This window comes from Topomyia yanbarensis, chromosome 2 (assembly GCF_030247195.1).
Source record: "Topomyia yanbarensis strain Yona2022 chromosome 2, ASM3024719v1, whole genome shotgun sequence".
NCBI classification, from domain to species: Eukaryota; Metazoa; Arthropoda; class Insecta; order Diptera; family Culicidae; genus Topomyia; species Topomyia yanbarensis.
Window position 1 is genome coordinate 341,249,643 of NC_080671.1, and position 16,086 is coordinate 341,265,728.

The window sequence follows — 16,086 nt, forward strand, 5'->3', positions numbered from 1 at the left end:
GTTGCATGAAAGAGCAGACTGTTAGCAACATCTCTGAGTTTAATGAAAGTGTTTGATACGTTGTCTAGAGACAAAAATATGTGACGCGGAAAAGCCGCCAACTTACCCCAGCACCGGGGGTAGTTTGCGGTATGTATGGGGTAAGTTGGCGGAATGCCAGAAAAAGAAGCAATCAAACGGAAATTCTATTACATCAGTGGTCCTTATGAAATGTGACGATTGTCTTTTCAATAAAACTGTATATTACTTGACACTTTTTACTATATTTCAGTCTCAATGCCCCGTCATTTTAATTCGACACGTACTCCATATTCAAAAGCAAATTTTCGAAGTTATTCAGGCGATTGTCCGAAATAATTGTCCCCTGCATTGACGAGAGACACAAGAAAAAGTTTCTCTTACTTTGGAGTGAATTTCAGAAATGAAAATATGTGATGACTATTTTTGCACTGTAAATAGTACCGCCAACTTGCCCCGTGAGCGTTACCGCCAACTTACCCCAACCGCATATTTTATTAAAAAGGATTAGAAAATTAATTTTGTATATGGATAGGTGTAATGTCTATACGGATACTGAAAGCTCTTTTCACGCACTATCGAAAAATATAATCATTCGGGGAATACATTGAAAACCCCCTTAAATAACACAAAATGTTTAAAATTAAGAAAATTTACAAAGTATGCTCAAAAACACAATATCGCCTACAGCTTCTACAAAACAAAATGTTCTGCAACAAAAACACATTGGATAATGCATTTCACATTACTTGAGGTTCGCAACGAGAGACAGCGCTTTATGTCCAATAGAAACGGAGAAAAGGGGATTCCGCCAACTTACCTCAACCGCCAACTAGCTCCGGGCTCCCCTAATTTTAAATTAAGCTTCATACAGACTATCATTCGTCTCCATTAAAAATAAGGGGTTCCACACCGTAGAATATTTCAAAAAATCGAAAATTTTTTTTTTCAAGAATATGCTGTAGGACCTTGAAAATGATATACTAAAATATGGAAGACGATAATGATAGATAAATGTTCAAATTTTGAATTCTGCTGCAACGCCTTTTTTCGCGTTTTTCTCAAATCCACTTTTTTGAGCTGGCCGGAAATGTAGCTGTAGTGATCACTCTTAAATTTGTATGTATGGATTTTATTTTTTGAATAATTTTTGTTTTAATTATCAATTTTGTATCAATTTTTATAACATTTTCGGCGTTTTTTCATCAAACTTTTGCTTGCTATTGTTATAAGGAATCGAAAAAACCTCGATTTAGAGCTCTAGGTCAAAGATTACGGGAGATAGATTTCCGGCCGTTGACACTTTCCAAAAAAAAAAAACACGCCAACGGGAAAAGCCGGCATTTTTTTAATAGCCCGCCTTTTATCCCCACACCAAAAAACTTACAGACGGAGCCCTCTGGTAGTGGACACTTCAGTTCTCAGCGTACAAAAAAGGTCAGCACAACAAAACAAAGTTACGAATCGCGGAAACCATAAGAACAAAAAAAAAACAATGCGAGACCGACAAAACACAAAATTTGACAAGAAGTAGCTTCGGCGAGTACCCAACGGAAAAAAATTCCTTTTAAGGGTTCCAGCGTAGCTTTGCAGGAAGCTTATAATAATTTAAATTTATTTATTACTTATTACTAGAAAAAATGCATTTATCAAGTGTTTTTTATTAAAAAAATGCTAACCAATTATTACTAAAGGAATAAGCTCGATTGATGATGAACGAAGTTTAAATTAACAATTTTCCTGTTTTATTTTTTAAAATTAGTTTCAATTTTGCTTGGAAACGAGTACGACATGTTATTTGCATTAAATCAGTAGGAAGCTGGTTGAATAACTTAGGTCTGATGAAAGAAATGCGTCTTTGACCAAGGTTCGTGGATACTCTGGAGTATAATAAATGATTGGCTTGTCTAGTGCTGTGAGCGCGAATGTCTGTTGTAAATTCTAAATTATTATGAGCAATAGTATTATGCAAATCATTGTGGATGTATATTATTGTTTGGTAGTTAGTCAACCCAAGCAAAGGTAAAATGTTATGGGCATTATTACTGTATAACAAAATAGTAGGGTACATTGGTTTTTTATAAATAACTAGCTAATACCCATCGCGCGTTGCTGCGACACTCTGCGAAATAGTAGGAAAACACAATTTGTTCTAAAGCGCCATCTGGGGGGCAGATAATCTCCAACTAATAGCACACAAACACGCCCCATACCAAATACCTACCGTGTGCAAATTTTTACGGAAATCGATTAAGCCGTTTGGGAGTCTATAAATCATATACATACAAACTTTGACTTTTATATATATAGATAGATAGATAGATATATAATATATATATATATATATATATATATATATATATATATATATATATATATATATATATATATATATATATATATATATATATATATATATATATATATATATATATATATATATATATATATATATATATATATATATATATAATATAGATAGATAGATAGATAGATTTAAAGACATCTGTTTTGAAGTGTTTGTAGCTTTTTCAGAATCGAAATGCTGGCACGGCCCCACACAGATACAAGGTAGTTCAGCAATGAGTGGATGCGCGCATAAAAAATTTTTAGAAGTACATGCTGGAGAACAAAAGAGCATACTTTACGCATAGCCCCACATAACGATGCAACTTTTCTCTCTATAGATTTTATATGCTCAATCCAGGAGAGTCTAAGTGAAGGCCTAAATATTTGAAGCAGTTAGTTTCCTGAATTACAGACTGTCCCATTCGTGAGTCTGGATGCACGCCTATAGCTCTTCTAGATGAACGAAACAGCATATATTTTGGTTTTGATAGGTTCAAGGTAATTGCTTCCATCTTGTCACAAAATTGCTTGAACAATTATTTTTGTGCTTCAGAATTTGTATTATAAATCCCACTGGACGGGACCTCGATGCACCTTTTTATTGCGTCAAGAAAAATTATCGAAATATGTCTGATTTTTCATCTTCTACATTCGTGTAACCCCTTAAAAATGTTTTCCGGCTTTGGTCACCTAGTTACACGAAAAGAACACTCGATTCTGAATAAAACTGATAAGACTAGATCATTCCGATACTACTTAAAAATAGAAAAAAACACACATTTTTCGTTTTGAGCTCTGAGATGTAAAAAAATCTTCTCCAAATTTGCAATATATATATATATATATATATATATATATATATATATATATATATATATATATATATATATATATATATATATATATATATATATATATATATATATATATATATATATATATATATATATATATATATATATATATATATATATATATATATATATATATATATATAAAAGTGAAAGCCTCTGCTTTGGAAAATTTCTTTTTAAAAAGTAAAACCGAACTAACCTACTCGACAGCACACTAAAGACTGATTTATTCAATGTTTATCGAACACCTGAGTCCCTAGCTTGATTCCTAGAACTGCTGATCTTGCACCTGGTAACGGTGGCTCCCATGATGGTCTGATGTTTGGTCGTTCACGCGTGTTCCACGTACGCGACGCTGGCTCAGCTATTTCGGGTGTTGCTACGATGCTTTTGGTTGAGTTGTCATTTATGGTCGTTAGGGCGGATTCGCGCTTAACTGCTTCCCCTTCAAGTATTGCTCGTCCCGAGCAATTTTCTATTTTTGTAAACTGGTAATATTTAACAAGTATAAAAATCAACAATACGAAAATGAGGACAACTGCTGTGCTAACCCTAATAAACATCTTATGATCCAAGAGCCTAACGACCTGTTCAGAGAATCATCCAAAGTATATGTGAAATCGTTGGACTATATGGGTTAAAGTACTTGTATAATTTTTTTTATTAGGGAAGCGATAAAAATCCAAGTCGGTGTTCCATGTTAACTATTTCGAGGCGGTTTCTGTTTGCTATGTTGAGTTGGTGTAGCTCTGATATGTTTACGTGCCGCTCTATTTGCATAGTTTGTATTTTGCCTGATTGCAGTGGCAAAATTGTTGGTTGATAGAACCGTAGTTCAAAATTTTCGAACAGCGCGTTCCTAATGTGGAGTGAGCAATTATGAAACGTTACCAAGTGGATTCCGGTTAACGTCCTATTGCTGATGCCGCAGGTGCTGTTGATGCGTACGTCTTGGTGAACGGATATCACCAACAGTGTTCCTGGGGTTAGTGGTCTTGTTTCTGATGACGGAGGTTTTTCTGATAAATGGCACTTTCCGTGTTGGCCTCTTAGAAGTGGAGCTTCACAAGGATCATCGCTGATTTCAATCAATTGTTTCCTCTCGCAGATTGTCACTCTGTTGTATTCTTGACATCTGGAAATTACTGCAAGTATTTGTGTCGGGTTGATGAAAACTGTGTTGTGCGTTAGTTTAACGGTTTGGTTCAGGAGTGGTAGGGGTTCGATGATGACTTTTCTATATCTTTCAGAAAGTAGGCGTGGAGCGTTGATGCTGATGATGAGTGTTGGTCCCTTGTTGTCAGATAGTTGAATGCTTCGTCTGCATCGTGGATTTCTAGGCCTTGGTTTTTAATTTCCTGCGCTATTATTTCTACTTCTTTTGGTGTGAAAATGGTTTTACTGACCATATTTAGTTTCGCTAACATTATACAATATTCAATTGATTTTAGTGTGTTCAGAAGGGAGTCTAGTTGAAAAATAATTGAAATTTTATGATTTTCTGTTATAACATAATCTTCGTTGTCAATGATTTTATTAAGTACATTTTGTTGGTTTCTGAAACCATCGGTAATCATATTGAGTCTATTTTCGAATTTGGAATTTATTTTTATTTGTCTATTGTTCTGTTGGATTAATACATTTTCTGTTCTCCTGAGGTTATCTAAATTAGAATTAATTATGTTCATATCTTCAGCATCTAGATTCCCTGTCACCGTTTTTATTATGCTTCCTAATATGTTAATTGAACGTTTATTTCTTGGTCTATCGTGCAAGGTACTAAGGATGAACTTTATTTCAGTTAATTTAGTTACAATTATTTCTGAAAAATCTGTAGAATTTTTTATCTGACTTATTACGTTCTCAATTATTGCGACAGACACGTCAAATTTTATGAAATCGATTATGTGTAAAAGTCTATCATACCCCGCTATTATTCTTCCCTCCCCTCTTTGAAGAAGCAACGCACCTGCGTTGTTTGTTATGTCATGTATCTGGATGGACTGTGAATAGGGTGTGATGGGAAGAGTGAGTAGGAGGCAAATCAGGAGGATTCTGCAGGCGTTGATCATCTCGTTTTCTGAAAGTACAAAATCTATTAAATTCTTTTGACATTATCTTTATGTATTTCCCGGCCAGAGTCATCTACAAGTATTCTACCCTTGTTTTCTGATGCTCGGACTGGTAAATACTTTGGTTTTGTTTTTTTTTGATGCCTTGAATTTTTTTGTAAGCTATGGCATTTGGTTCTATTTCCGGTTCTGGTTCTCTGTGTTTATTATGATATTCCAAATTTCTGAGTTTTGATCTATTGTGTGCGAGCATAACCTCGTCATAGAGTTCGTTGCGGGCCTTTACTATTAATTCTATATTGAGGGGTCTTTCTTGTTGATCTTTCAACCCGTAGAAAACTTCCCTAGGTTTGAGTTTTATTGCAGAGTGAATTGTGTTGTTATACAATGTACACGCAATGTTAAATATTTCTTTAATGTTTAGATCTTCGTAATTTGGTTTGTTACAGCGAAATATTTCTGCTATGGTTGAATGAAATCGTTCAACCGTACCGTTGCTTTCACTGTGGTTAGGTGGTGTGAAAAATATTTCGATATTTAAGTCCTGCAAGAGTCCTCGAACTTCTATAGACTTAAGGGCTGGCTCGTTATCGCATACGATTAAGCGTGGTGTCCCGTAGATTTTGAAAAATTTAGTTAACCCTTTTCTTATATCTAAAATGTTTCGGGATTTGATGTGTACTAGAGTACCGTATCTGGAAAATTTGTCTAAGAATGACAGAAAGTGTTCCTTTTTTGCTACAAAGATGTCGACGTGAACTATGTCAAGCGGTCTGTTCGGATTTGGTGTTGATCCTAATATAATTTTGTAGGGATGTCGGTCGTATTTATTTTTGTAACATATGTCGCAGAGTTTTATGAACTCTCTGATTTTTATTTTCATCTTCGGAAAATAATACCTCTTTATTATTTGCTGATTATTTTCCCAGATTCCTCTGTGTGCACATTCGTGCGTTTGTTCTATCACGAGGTTCTGTTCTTCTGGTGTTTGTAAATCTATCAAAAGTTTTTGTGAAATGACAACTTTAAACGGTTTGGCCCTGCTAAAGTAGTTTTTGTAGGTGATCTGTATGATGTTCATAATACTTTCCGGACAGTAGATACAATTAGTCCGTCTAAGGTCCATGTAATCTTTGAATATACGGATCATAACTGGTACGCCGAAGACAGATTTTGTTATCGTTTTTCGATATACTCTGGGGAATATTTGTTCGTAATTGTCTGGCTCGTCAGGCCCGACTTTCAAAATTATTTGGTTACTAAAGGTGTTCACCGGGAGCTCAGTACACGGGATAAATTCGGAGTCGTCTGTATCCGCAGAATGCACCGTGGCATTATCGGATGAGATTTCCTCCTCATTTATATTAATTTCGTTCCGAATCCTTGATAAACTGTCTGCGACTATGTTTTGTTTACCAGGACGGTAACGTATTTCGTAATCAAATTCGCTAAGTGAAAGACGCCAATGGACAAGCCTATTATTAGTGTCTTTCAGATTAAGCCCATATGTGAGAGGTTTATGATCAGTATAAAGAATAAACTTCCGGCCATATAAGTAAGGGCGAAAATATTTGCAAGCCCATACAACAGCCAATAGTTCTTTCTCTATAGCTGAATATTTTTCCTCTGACTTATTCAAAGTTCTGGAAGCGAAGGCTATCGGCTTATCACTTCCTACAATTCCTTGAGATAACACAGTGCCGATTGCAAAGTTGGAGGCATCTGTGGTAAGTATGAATTGTTTGGAAAAGTCAGGATATTGCAGAATATTGCTCCCTGATAGAATATTTTTACATTTTTCGAATGCTTCAACGAAGTCTCTCGAGTGAGAAATGCCTTCACCTTTTCTAAGGGCATTAGTCAGTGGCTTGGCTATTTTAGCGAAGTCTTTAATGAATTTGCGGTAGTATCCTAAAATACCCAGGAAACCACGCAGTTCTTTTTCATTTGATGGCAATGGCCATTCTTTTATAATTTTAATTTTGTCGGGATTGGGTTTGACACCTTCCGAAGTCACAATATGGCCCAGGAAGGCAACCTCCTTTTGTAGGAATTCGCTCTTGTCCAATTGTACCTTCAGATTGTGTTTTTTCAATGTCGCGAAAATTTTTGACAAATTGTCAAGATGCTCAGTTAGACTGGTAGAAAAGACAATGATGTCATCCATGTACACTAAACATATGACTCCGATGTGTTCCCTCAGCACGTTGTCCATCACGCGCTGGAACGTTGAAGGTGCATTTTTCAACCCAAAAGGCATTCGCAAAAACTCATAGTGTCCATTTTCTACACTAAATGCAGTTTTTGGAATGTCTACTTTTTCGACTTCGATTTGGTGGAAACCAGAGGCGAGGTCTAAGGTTGTAAAATACATACAACGACCTAATTTGTCGAGGATGTCTGTAATATTGGGTATGGGGTAACGGTCGTCGACCGTTTTTTCATTAAGTTTTCTGTAGTCTATTACAAGTCGCCACTTTTTCTTTCCAGAAGCGTCTAATTTTTTTTCGACGATCCAGACTGGTGATGTCCATGAACTATTCGAATGCCGAATGATGCCTTGGTCAAGCATTTTCATAATTTGGCGTTGTACCTCTTCTCTATGACAGAAAGGGTAACGGTACGATTTAGCATGTACTGGTAGGTCATCTTTCGTATTAATTTTGTGCTTAATAGCGCTAGTGAATGTAAGTTTTTCACCTTCAATGAAAAATACGTCTTCATATTTCGATATGAGCTGCAGAAGTTTGGATTCTTCTTCTTTATTCAGATGTGTGGTCCGCAGCTGTTTTAAAAGCGATTGTTTTATATCGGGTTGATTAAGGTTGGGTGTACTTGTTTCGAAATTATTAATTTCAATGTTTAGAGGATTCGTAATCAAGAATTTTGTAGGAGTATCCGATAGATTTGAAATTCGGAAGAATGCTCTATTGTCGTTTGCTTGGTATATGCCGGATCCGATAACTATGCTGGGATTAATTTTTAAATCATCTTCTAGAAGAAAATCTCCTTCTGTGGAACTCACGGGAAGGTTAATTGTTTTGCTCTCGTGAGCATTGAGCGTTACCTGGGTTGTGTTCGGATATTTGCGATGCATTTTGATTGTATTGTTTGGCAATTTGAGTTCATTAGAGGTGGTCAGAATATCAGCCTTTAACTTTTGTAAGGATTGGTAACCAATCAATCCATCGAAAAAGTCGTGAAATTCGAAGACGTGAAATCTTAATTTTTCGTTTTGTGGGAACGGACTAAATTCGACGTACTGATTTAAACAGTGTGAACCACTAATATTACGGACTTTGATGGGTTCCGTAAAACGACACCTTTCGAGGTTGACGTGTCGCGGGCTAATATAATTTTTATTAGCGCCGGTGTCAATGAGAAATTTTAGTAAACCTTTTGATGTTTGTATCGTAATGTAAGGAATGAAATTCTCTAGGTCATCGGATGGTGACCTTGAGCCATCAGAAAATTTAAATCGTCTCCCTCTTCATTATTATTAGTGTTGTCGTTTTGTGTTTGAGAAGTTTGCCCTGCATATTCGTCTGTGGGTAGTGAATTCTCAGGTTGCTGATATGAGTTCGGCATTTCATATTGTGCCTGAGGGTCAGGAATATCAAATTCGTCATAGAAATACTCATGGGGTTCGTTGTCGACTTGTAGTTGATAATGTGGACCATGATTAGCTCTTGTCGGGTGTGAGCGGTTCATATAATTAATTTCTCGGCTCCTGATGGAAGGATCGACTTCCATAGGGACTGGTTTGGGAAATTGCTGATTGTACTGAGGTTGTCTAAATTGTGGGGGTTGACCTTGTCGGAAAGGTGGAGGAGGTCGGAATTGTTGGATAGGTGGAGATGGCCTGTATTGTTGAGCGTTTTGAGGGGGGTGATACTGTGAAAATATCTGAGGGGGTCGAAATTGTTGGAAGGTTGGAGGTGGTCGAGGTTGTAGGAAACCTGGAGGAGTTTTTGGGCAGTTTCTCCCGTGATTGTAGTTGTTTTCCTCGAGACATAGTCTCAAGGCTTCTCTGATAGTAGTTGGAGTTTGCGCTCTAATTATCGGGCCAAGAGGATCTTTTAATCCTCCCAGGAAAACTTTTAAGCCCATTTCAGCATACAATTTTTTCTTAGCATGTTTAATTTGTTCGCTGTCGTGGTTTAAATTTAATAGATTAACAAGCAGAGATATTATATGGGACACTTTTCCGTAGAAATCTTCGATACTTGTGGTCTGTTCTAGTTTGAACAGGTCTCTAGTGAGGCAGACTTCGTCACGTCTGTCACTATAATGGGTGATTAAATTGGTCTTTATTTCTTCCCATTCTAGAATGGTCCCGTAGAGCTCCAGTGCATTATCAGCTTCGCCAGTCACCTTTGCTCTAATTGCCTGTAACCAGACATTAAATACAGTTGTACCTCTTGCACTTTCTATTAGTGGCATGAGGTTATCAATGCTTTTAATAAAGCTATGCAGTTTTATTGGGTTGCCATCGAAAGACGGCAACTATTTAATTATTTGGGGTGTTTGAAGCGTTTTTAAAATATCTTCCACCCGTGGGGTTTGGTCTGCGGTATTAGTTGTTTGCAATTGCAAACGCGCGGCATTAGCAGCAGCTTGTGCAGCCTGCACTGCTTCTGCTGCACCAATTGATTCGAGTTGCATTTGCTCGATGTGCTCCTCTTTTTCGGCGAGCAGCTGCTGTAGTTCAGCTATGCGTGCCTGGAGATGAGCTTCCATTGTTAGATTCACTTATAAAATTTAACTTATACACTTTATTGCAAATTATTTAGTGTTTTCTTTGTTTAGGGTTAGTTTCACTTATTTTAGGTTTGTGATATTCAGACCTCCGCTTACCGTGGGTCGGGGCTCGGGTCTCTGAATTAGTAATTGTATTACGTGTTTATCTAAAGATAGGGCTTTTTTGTTTCACTTAGCCGTTCTCTTTAGCGTTAGATTATGAAAGATTAAAACTACTTACAGTATTTTTTTGCGATATCCGTTCGCAAGGTGTGTAGATTCGGCGGAGTTTCTTCAGAATAAAGCGCAATTCGCACGATGTACACTCGCGGAAGGATCTATTCCGGGGTTATTACTGAAAAAATCCGCACCCGACTGCGCCAGTGAAAGCTTCTGCTTTGGAAAATTTCTTTTTAAAAAGTAAAACCGAAATAACCTACTCGACAGCACACTAAAGACTGATTTATTCAATGTTTATCGAACACCTGAGTCCCTAGCTTGATTCCTAGAACTGCTGATCTTGCACCTGGTAACGGTGGCTCCCATGATGGTCTGATGTTTGGTCGTTCACGCGTGTTCCACGTACGCGACGCTGGCTTAGCTATTTCGGGTGTTGCTACGATGCTTTTGGTTGAGTTGTCATTTATGGTCGTTAGGGCGGATTCGCGCTTAACTTATATATATATATATATATATATATATATATATATATATATATATATATATATATATATATATATATATATATATATATATATATATATATATATATATATATATATATATATATATATATATATATATATATATATATATATATATATATATATATATATATATATATATATATATATATATATATATATATATATATATATATATATATATATATATATATATATATATATATATATATATATATATATATTTCAATGTTAGAATAATAATTAAAAAGGAATGGTATAACCAGAAATTGACATTTTTTTCGAGGTTTTGGTCTATCTCCGTCCACTGTGTGCCGAAGTGTCGTGCACAGAAAATAATAGAACCCATATATTTAATAAGTTTTCATAAAATTATATTTTCCGTTATTTGTAGTAATCGTACATATTTCGAAATACATATTTGTGTAACTAATTTCGACACAATGATGCCAAAATTAAATGATGATCCCACGCGAAATGGTCGAACATCAAATTTCAGTCATATTGTGTTACACCTATTAAAACACCACTTTTTGTGCTAGAATCCCTTCAATTACGCTTAGTCAGAGGTTAAGGAGTCCTAATCACATTATCATTTGCTAATAATAATCTTACCGGTAATTACCCATTGCAGGCTCTATCCTTGTCTACCCAACCTAACATACTCACTTGATATAGTCCTAAAAGTGGATAAATACGTGCCGATCAGTATCAGCAGTGGAATGATGAACATAAACACTAGGGTGAAGGTGGTATACAGCTGCTCCTGCCAGCGGTCGGTGTAGAAACCGTGCGTCACGCACTGGTAGAAATCCTCCAGGAAAGGACCTTTCGCCACCCGGAAAATCATCCACTGGAAAGTGAAGAAAAACGGAAATTTTGGTCACTACACGAAACCAGCGAAAGGAAAATTTTAAATATGGATGTATATCTGATCATAGAAAAACACGTTGGTTGGACAAGAATATAAAAAAAACCTATTTTAATCCACCTAGCGGTGCAATTGTGCCTTTCTCAATCATGAATCACGAGAATGTGTGCGTTGTTTATATTCATTAAAAGCTTTTAAATGCATATATTACATTTTATTATTATACATCACATGACAACTATATACAGGAAAATAAATCATTATTCGAGTTCTAAAATTTTGAAAAAGAAAAAACAGCCACGGTAATATTGAACTGAAAAAAACGCTTTTAATCCACCTAACAGTGTGATGAGACATTTCTTATAACTCTTATCACTCTCTTCGGATATTATATCGTTTGAGAACATTTAGAACGTGATGCTTCGCGATGTTTTTGATAACACATATTACATGGGATAGTGGCAGGACTCAGAGAATCGCTCAAATCAGCATAGGACAACATCAGTGCTAGAAATCTCAAACCAAATCAATGGGAAAGCGAAAAAATGGACCATAAAATATCTAAATATCTAAATTGTGGTGGGAAAACTAAATTTATATATTGTACTGAGCCAAAAAAATCGATTTTTTTTTGAATCGATTTGAAGTTTATACTTTACTCAAATTTCAAACGCGACTGAGAACTAAAAAAAATTTAATGAAATCGCAGCTCCTGATATCACGCTATCTCTGAAGTGCATGCGTGCATAGTTCCAAATTTTACTTCGACATCGACTTTTTCTAAAGGTGACTTCCCAGTAGTATCCTTGATTTGAATTATTATCGCTAATCCTAATGTCAAAGAACAAATAAAAACCTCTCGAAAACGAACCGTTTGGGAAAATCATCATAATTACGGGAATTTTCATTTTCACGAAACTTTTCGATATCCTTCCGTCATTTGCGTTAATGCACTGGGTGCACAGTGCTCTGAAAATCTAGCGAAATCGTCTTAGGGCACCAGCGGGTCTAATTCAGAGCTATCTGCGCGGCTAGTTAAATCTGTAAAGAATACTAAAAATTAATTTCTATTCCATAATTTTCAGTTCAGCAATTCGAGAGATCGTGCTCACCGCAAGCCATGAGAAATAGACTACGTTGTGAAGCGATGGTCACTATTTATTAAAAAATCACGGTTAAATAAAAAATAAAACTATTTAAAAACTTCAAATAGTTTATAATTTTCACAAACTTATTAAGAAAAATTGCTTTCGTAATATTGTGTAGGAAAAAAAATTCAGTATTTTCTCTATCTGCAACATATAAACCCTTAAGTATAACGATTAATTGGTATACGAATTGGAATAGGTTCGCCAAATTTTGGAAGAACCCCTTGAAAACTACCTAAAAATTGTTGTAGTTCGATGCAATAAAAAAATCCCCAAAAGTGAAATATACCTATTAATGTGAAACACAGTGAATAATACATGCAATAAAGACCCATTTTTATCAGTCTCATGGTGTATTTTAGGCTGACAAAATGGGTACATTGACTAAATCGGGCATTTTTTTTCTTTATAATAAACTGAAGCTGTTAAAATATTCTTCCCGTCCCTTGATGTAGTCTGATAACTATTTCTGATTATGATGAACTTTTTACTTTACATATTTCTATCTCCATGATAAGGAAAACGTGCTCAAGAAAGGATTTACTCGAATTCTGTCTTGTTCGTCTGCTAGAGCCCATCAAACAGATGTTCATATTTGGCTGATAAAATCGGGGTTTTAATGTATTATAATAGATATTCAGCATTCGAAGACGTTTCTTGTGAACGAGTGTAGAACGACTTTGTTTTAACTTACTGGAAGTCAGCGGTGTAGCCAGAAATTCAGTTTGGTGGGGATTTGGTGAAAATCGATCTTACTGTCCAAACGGCATAATTCCGAAACCGTAATTTTTGAAGTTTTAAAATTATGCAGAATTAATTTTTCAGAAAATAGTTCAGAGTTCGTGTTTTTAGCGAATTTGTTGAGACTTTATTGTAGTCATGAATATTAACCTGAGAAAATTCACCATAAATACTTCTTGGACGATATACCATCAAAATTATTTTATCAAATGATGCGCTGTTTAACGTTTGTAAAACTCATTGAAGATACTAAACTTCCGAAATTGGCGGTTTCAAAATGATGCTATCTTGACCTTAAATTACTGTTTTTGAACATTTGACCTATACATATAATTGGTCATACTACAAAAATCAAATGTCCATCAAAATCGATCAGGACCTGCTAGAGTCGAATGGAAATCGTCATTTTTCATAAATTTCTCTCTACATTCGGAAAGTGTTATCCTCGTTATTAATCATATTACGTTTTCGTCTCAACTCGACGCATTCCCAAAATAAAAACCTGTCTTAATCCACCTAGTGGTGCAATTGTGCTTGTCTCATTTGTCCAGACTACGATTCCATGGCTGGTTATGTTCAATACAATGGTGGAAATGAATATTACATGTTCAGTACGATTTGCACATACATACAACGGATCGACAGCTACGATCTTGAGATACTATGTGATACTGAAACATCGCTTGAAACCAGCGGCGGATTATGGAGAAAGATCCGGGAGATCCGGGTCCTGCCGAAAATTTTCAACTTGTTTACAAATTTTAAACTAGTTTTAATTTTAAAGTAGCAACCCCTCACTGCATATTCTCTCCGGGCCGGTATCATTGACGACTTTTAGAGTGATTGCATAACCTTTCTATATGAGAAAGGCAAAAATGTACCAAAGTCCAAAAAAGTCATTTTTTGTCATGCATTTTAATGTTTCATGCATTTTAAAGTCATTTGGCATCCAAAATACAAATTTGATTTTGAAAAATTTTCATTTCAGTTTATATGGGAATTTGCTGTGTGATTGCACTCTTCAACTCGTAACTCCGGAACCGGAAGTCCAATCAATAGAAAATTCAATAGCAGCCGATGGGAAGGTTGTTCATTTGAGACTAACTTTGTGCAAATCGGTCTAGCCATCTCTGAGAAACAGAGGTCAATTTTTTTCCACATATACACATACACGCATACAGACATATACATACACACAGACATTTTCCGATCTCGACGAACTCAGTCGATTGGCATATGACACTCGGCCCTCCGGGTCGGGATTGGATTGACGAATTTTAGAGTGAATGAGAAAGGCAAGAACATTTTTAGCAAATGTTGAAAGTTATGCAATGTTTTGGTGAGCAGTTCTATGTTTCATAGACATTAAATCAATTTTAACTTCGATTTCTATTAAATAAAGACCCTTATTACAGTACATCTCTACAAAAGCGAGCTCAATTTGAAAAGAAATCTGAGGATTATGATTGATTACAGAACTCTGGAATTTTCTATTGGAATGTTTTCAGGCAGGAATTTGATATTGATGCAATTAGACAACTGTGAAATCAAGACCAATAGATCAGTTACATATCAGGACCCCATTCCGACAATTTATCAAAAGTCCTCATGATGTTTACAACAACAGGTTATCAATCTACGGATCAGATAATTGTTATTGTATTATTGAATTAAATCAGTCTGCATCAATAAATTTTCAACTTCAATCCAATATTTTTTTTTGGGTGTGGTGGGGGAGGGGGGTTGTATGGTGTTAAACTCCAAAACCTTCTCTTGGCTATGCCGTTACTTGGGGTTATTTATTTCGCTTTTCTTTTTTCGATATGTTTCAGATCGATCCGATGGTTATAAGTTAGAAAAATTGCAGTCAGAAGGTTCGCACAAATGAACATTTTTACACTGATAAGTTATCAAGTTCCTTCCAGACAACTTGGAAGTGTTCGGTGATTATTTCTAGCGGTTGTAGATAAAAAAATGAAATAAAAAATTCGTTTTATCGAAATAATGTTTGGCTTATTTCAATGGATTATTACTATATTGAACAATAAATAGCCAACAAAGAGTAAGCAACAAACAACAACCCATAACTTTTAAAGTATTCAAAATAGATATTTGAAGTCTTCAGTAAAGTTATTCGCAAAAGTAAGAGCTATAAATTTGCTGAAGGCATCATTTAGATATAATCACTTCCAAGAAAATTTGTGAAAATATCTCACTCATAAGGGGATTAATCAGCAACAGCACAATACCAAAAGAAAGGGCATATTACCTCCATTAAATTCTCCGAAGATACAATTGACCTAAAATAAGCCGTTTTGGCGTTAATAATAGATTATATGTTTTTGGTCATATTTCTGGCAATGGGAAATGATAAAAATCTTTCGTCCGTATTTAATGTTTAATATCTCTTTTGATAATAGTCCGATTTCAACAATCTATAGCTTGTTCGAAAGGTATTCGTTAAAGCTGTCTAAAAACATATAAATTGTTATTCTGTCATGTCAGTTTCGGCAGATAATTGAAAAAAACTGCAAAAAACGCCATTTTTACGCATTCAAACATTCATATCTTGGAAACTAAACATCAGAA

General features: G+C 35.4%; 1 protein-coding gene across 1 annotated transcript in view; it reads right to left on the reverse strand.

The window, feature by feature from the left end:
• The window catches only part of LOC131680643 (gonadotropin-releasing hormone receptor), a 115,663-nt gene that overhangs the window by 75,988 nt on the left and 23,589 nt on the right, over nucleotides 1-16,086 (reverse strand). The window contains exon 2 of the mRNA XM_058961358.1: nucleotides 11,407-11,590. Within this exon, the coding sequence (XP_058817341.1) occupies nucleotides 11,407-11,590 (184 nt within the window). The remainder of the gene's footprint in view (nucleotides 1-11,406; nucleotides 11,591-16,086) is intronic.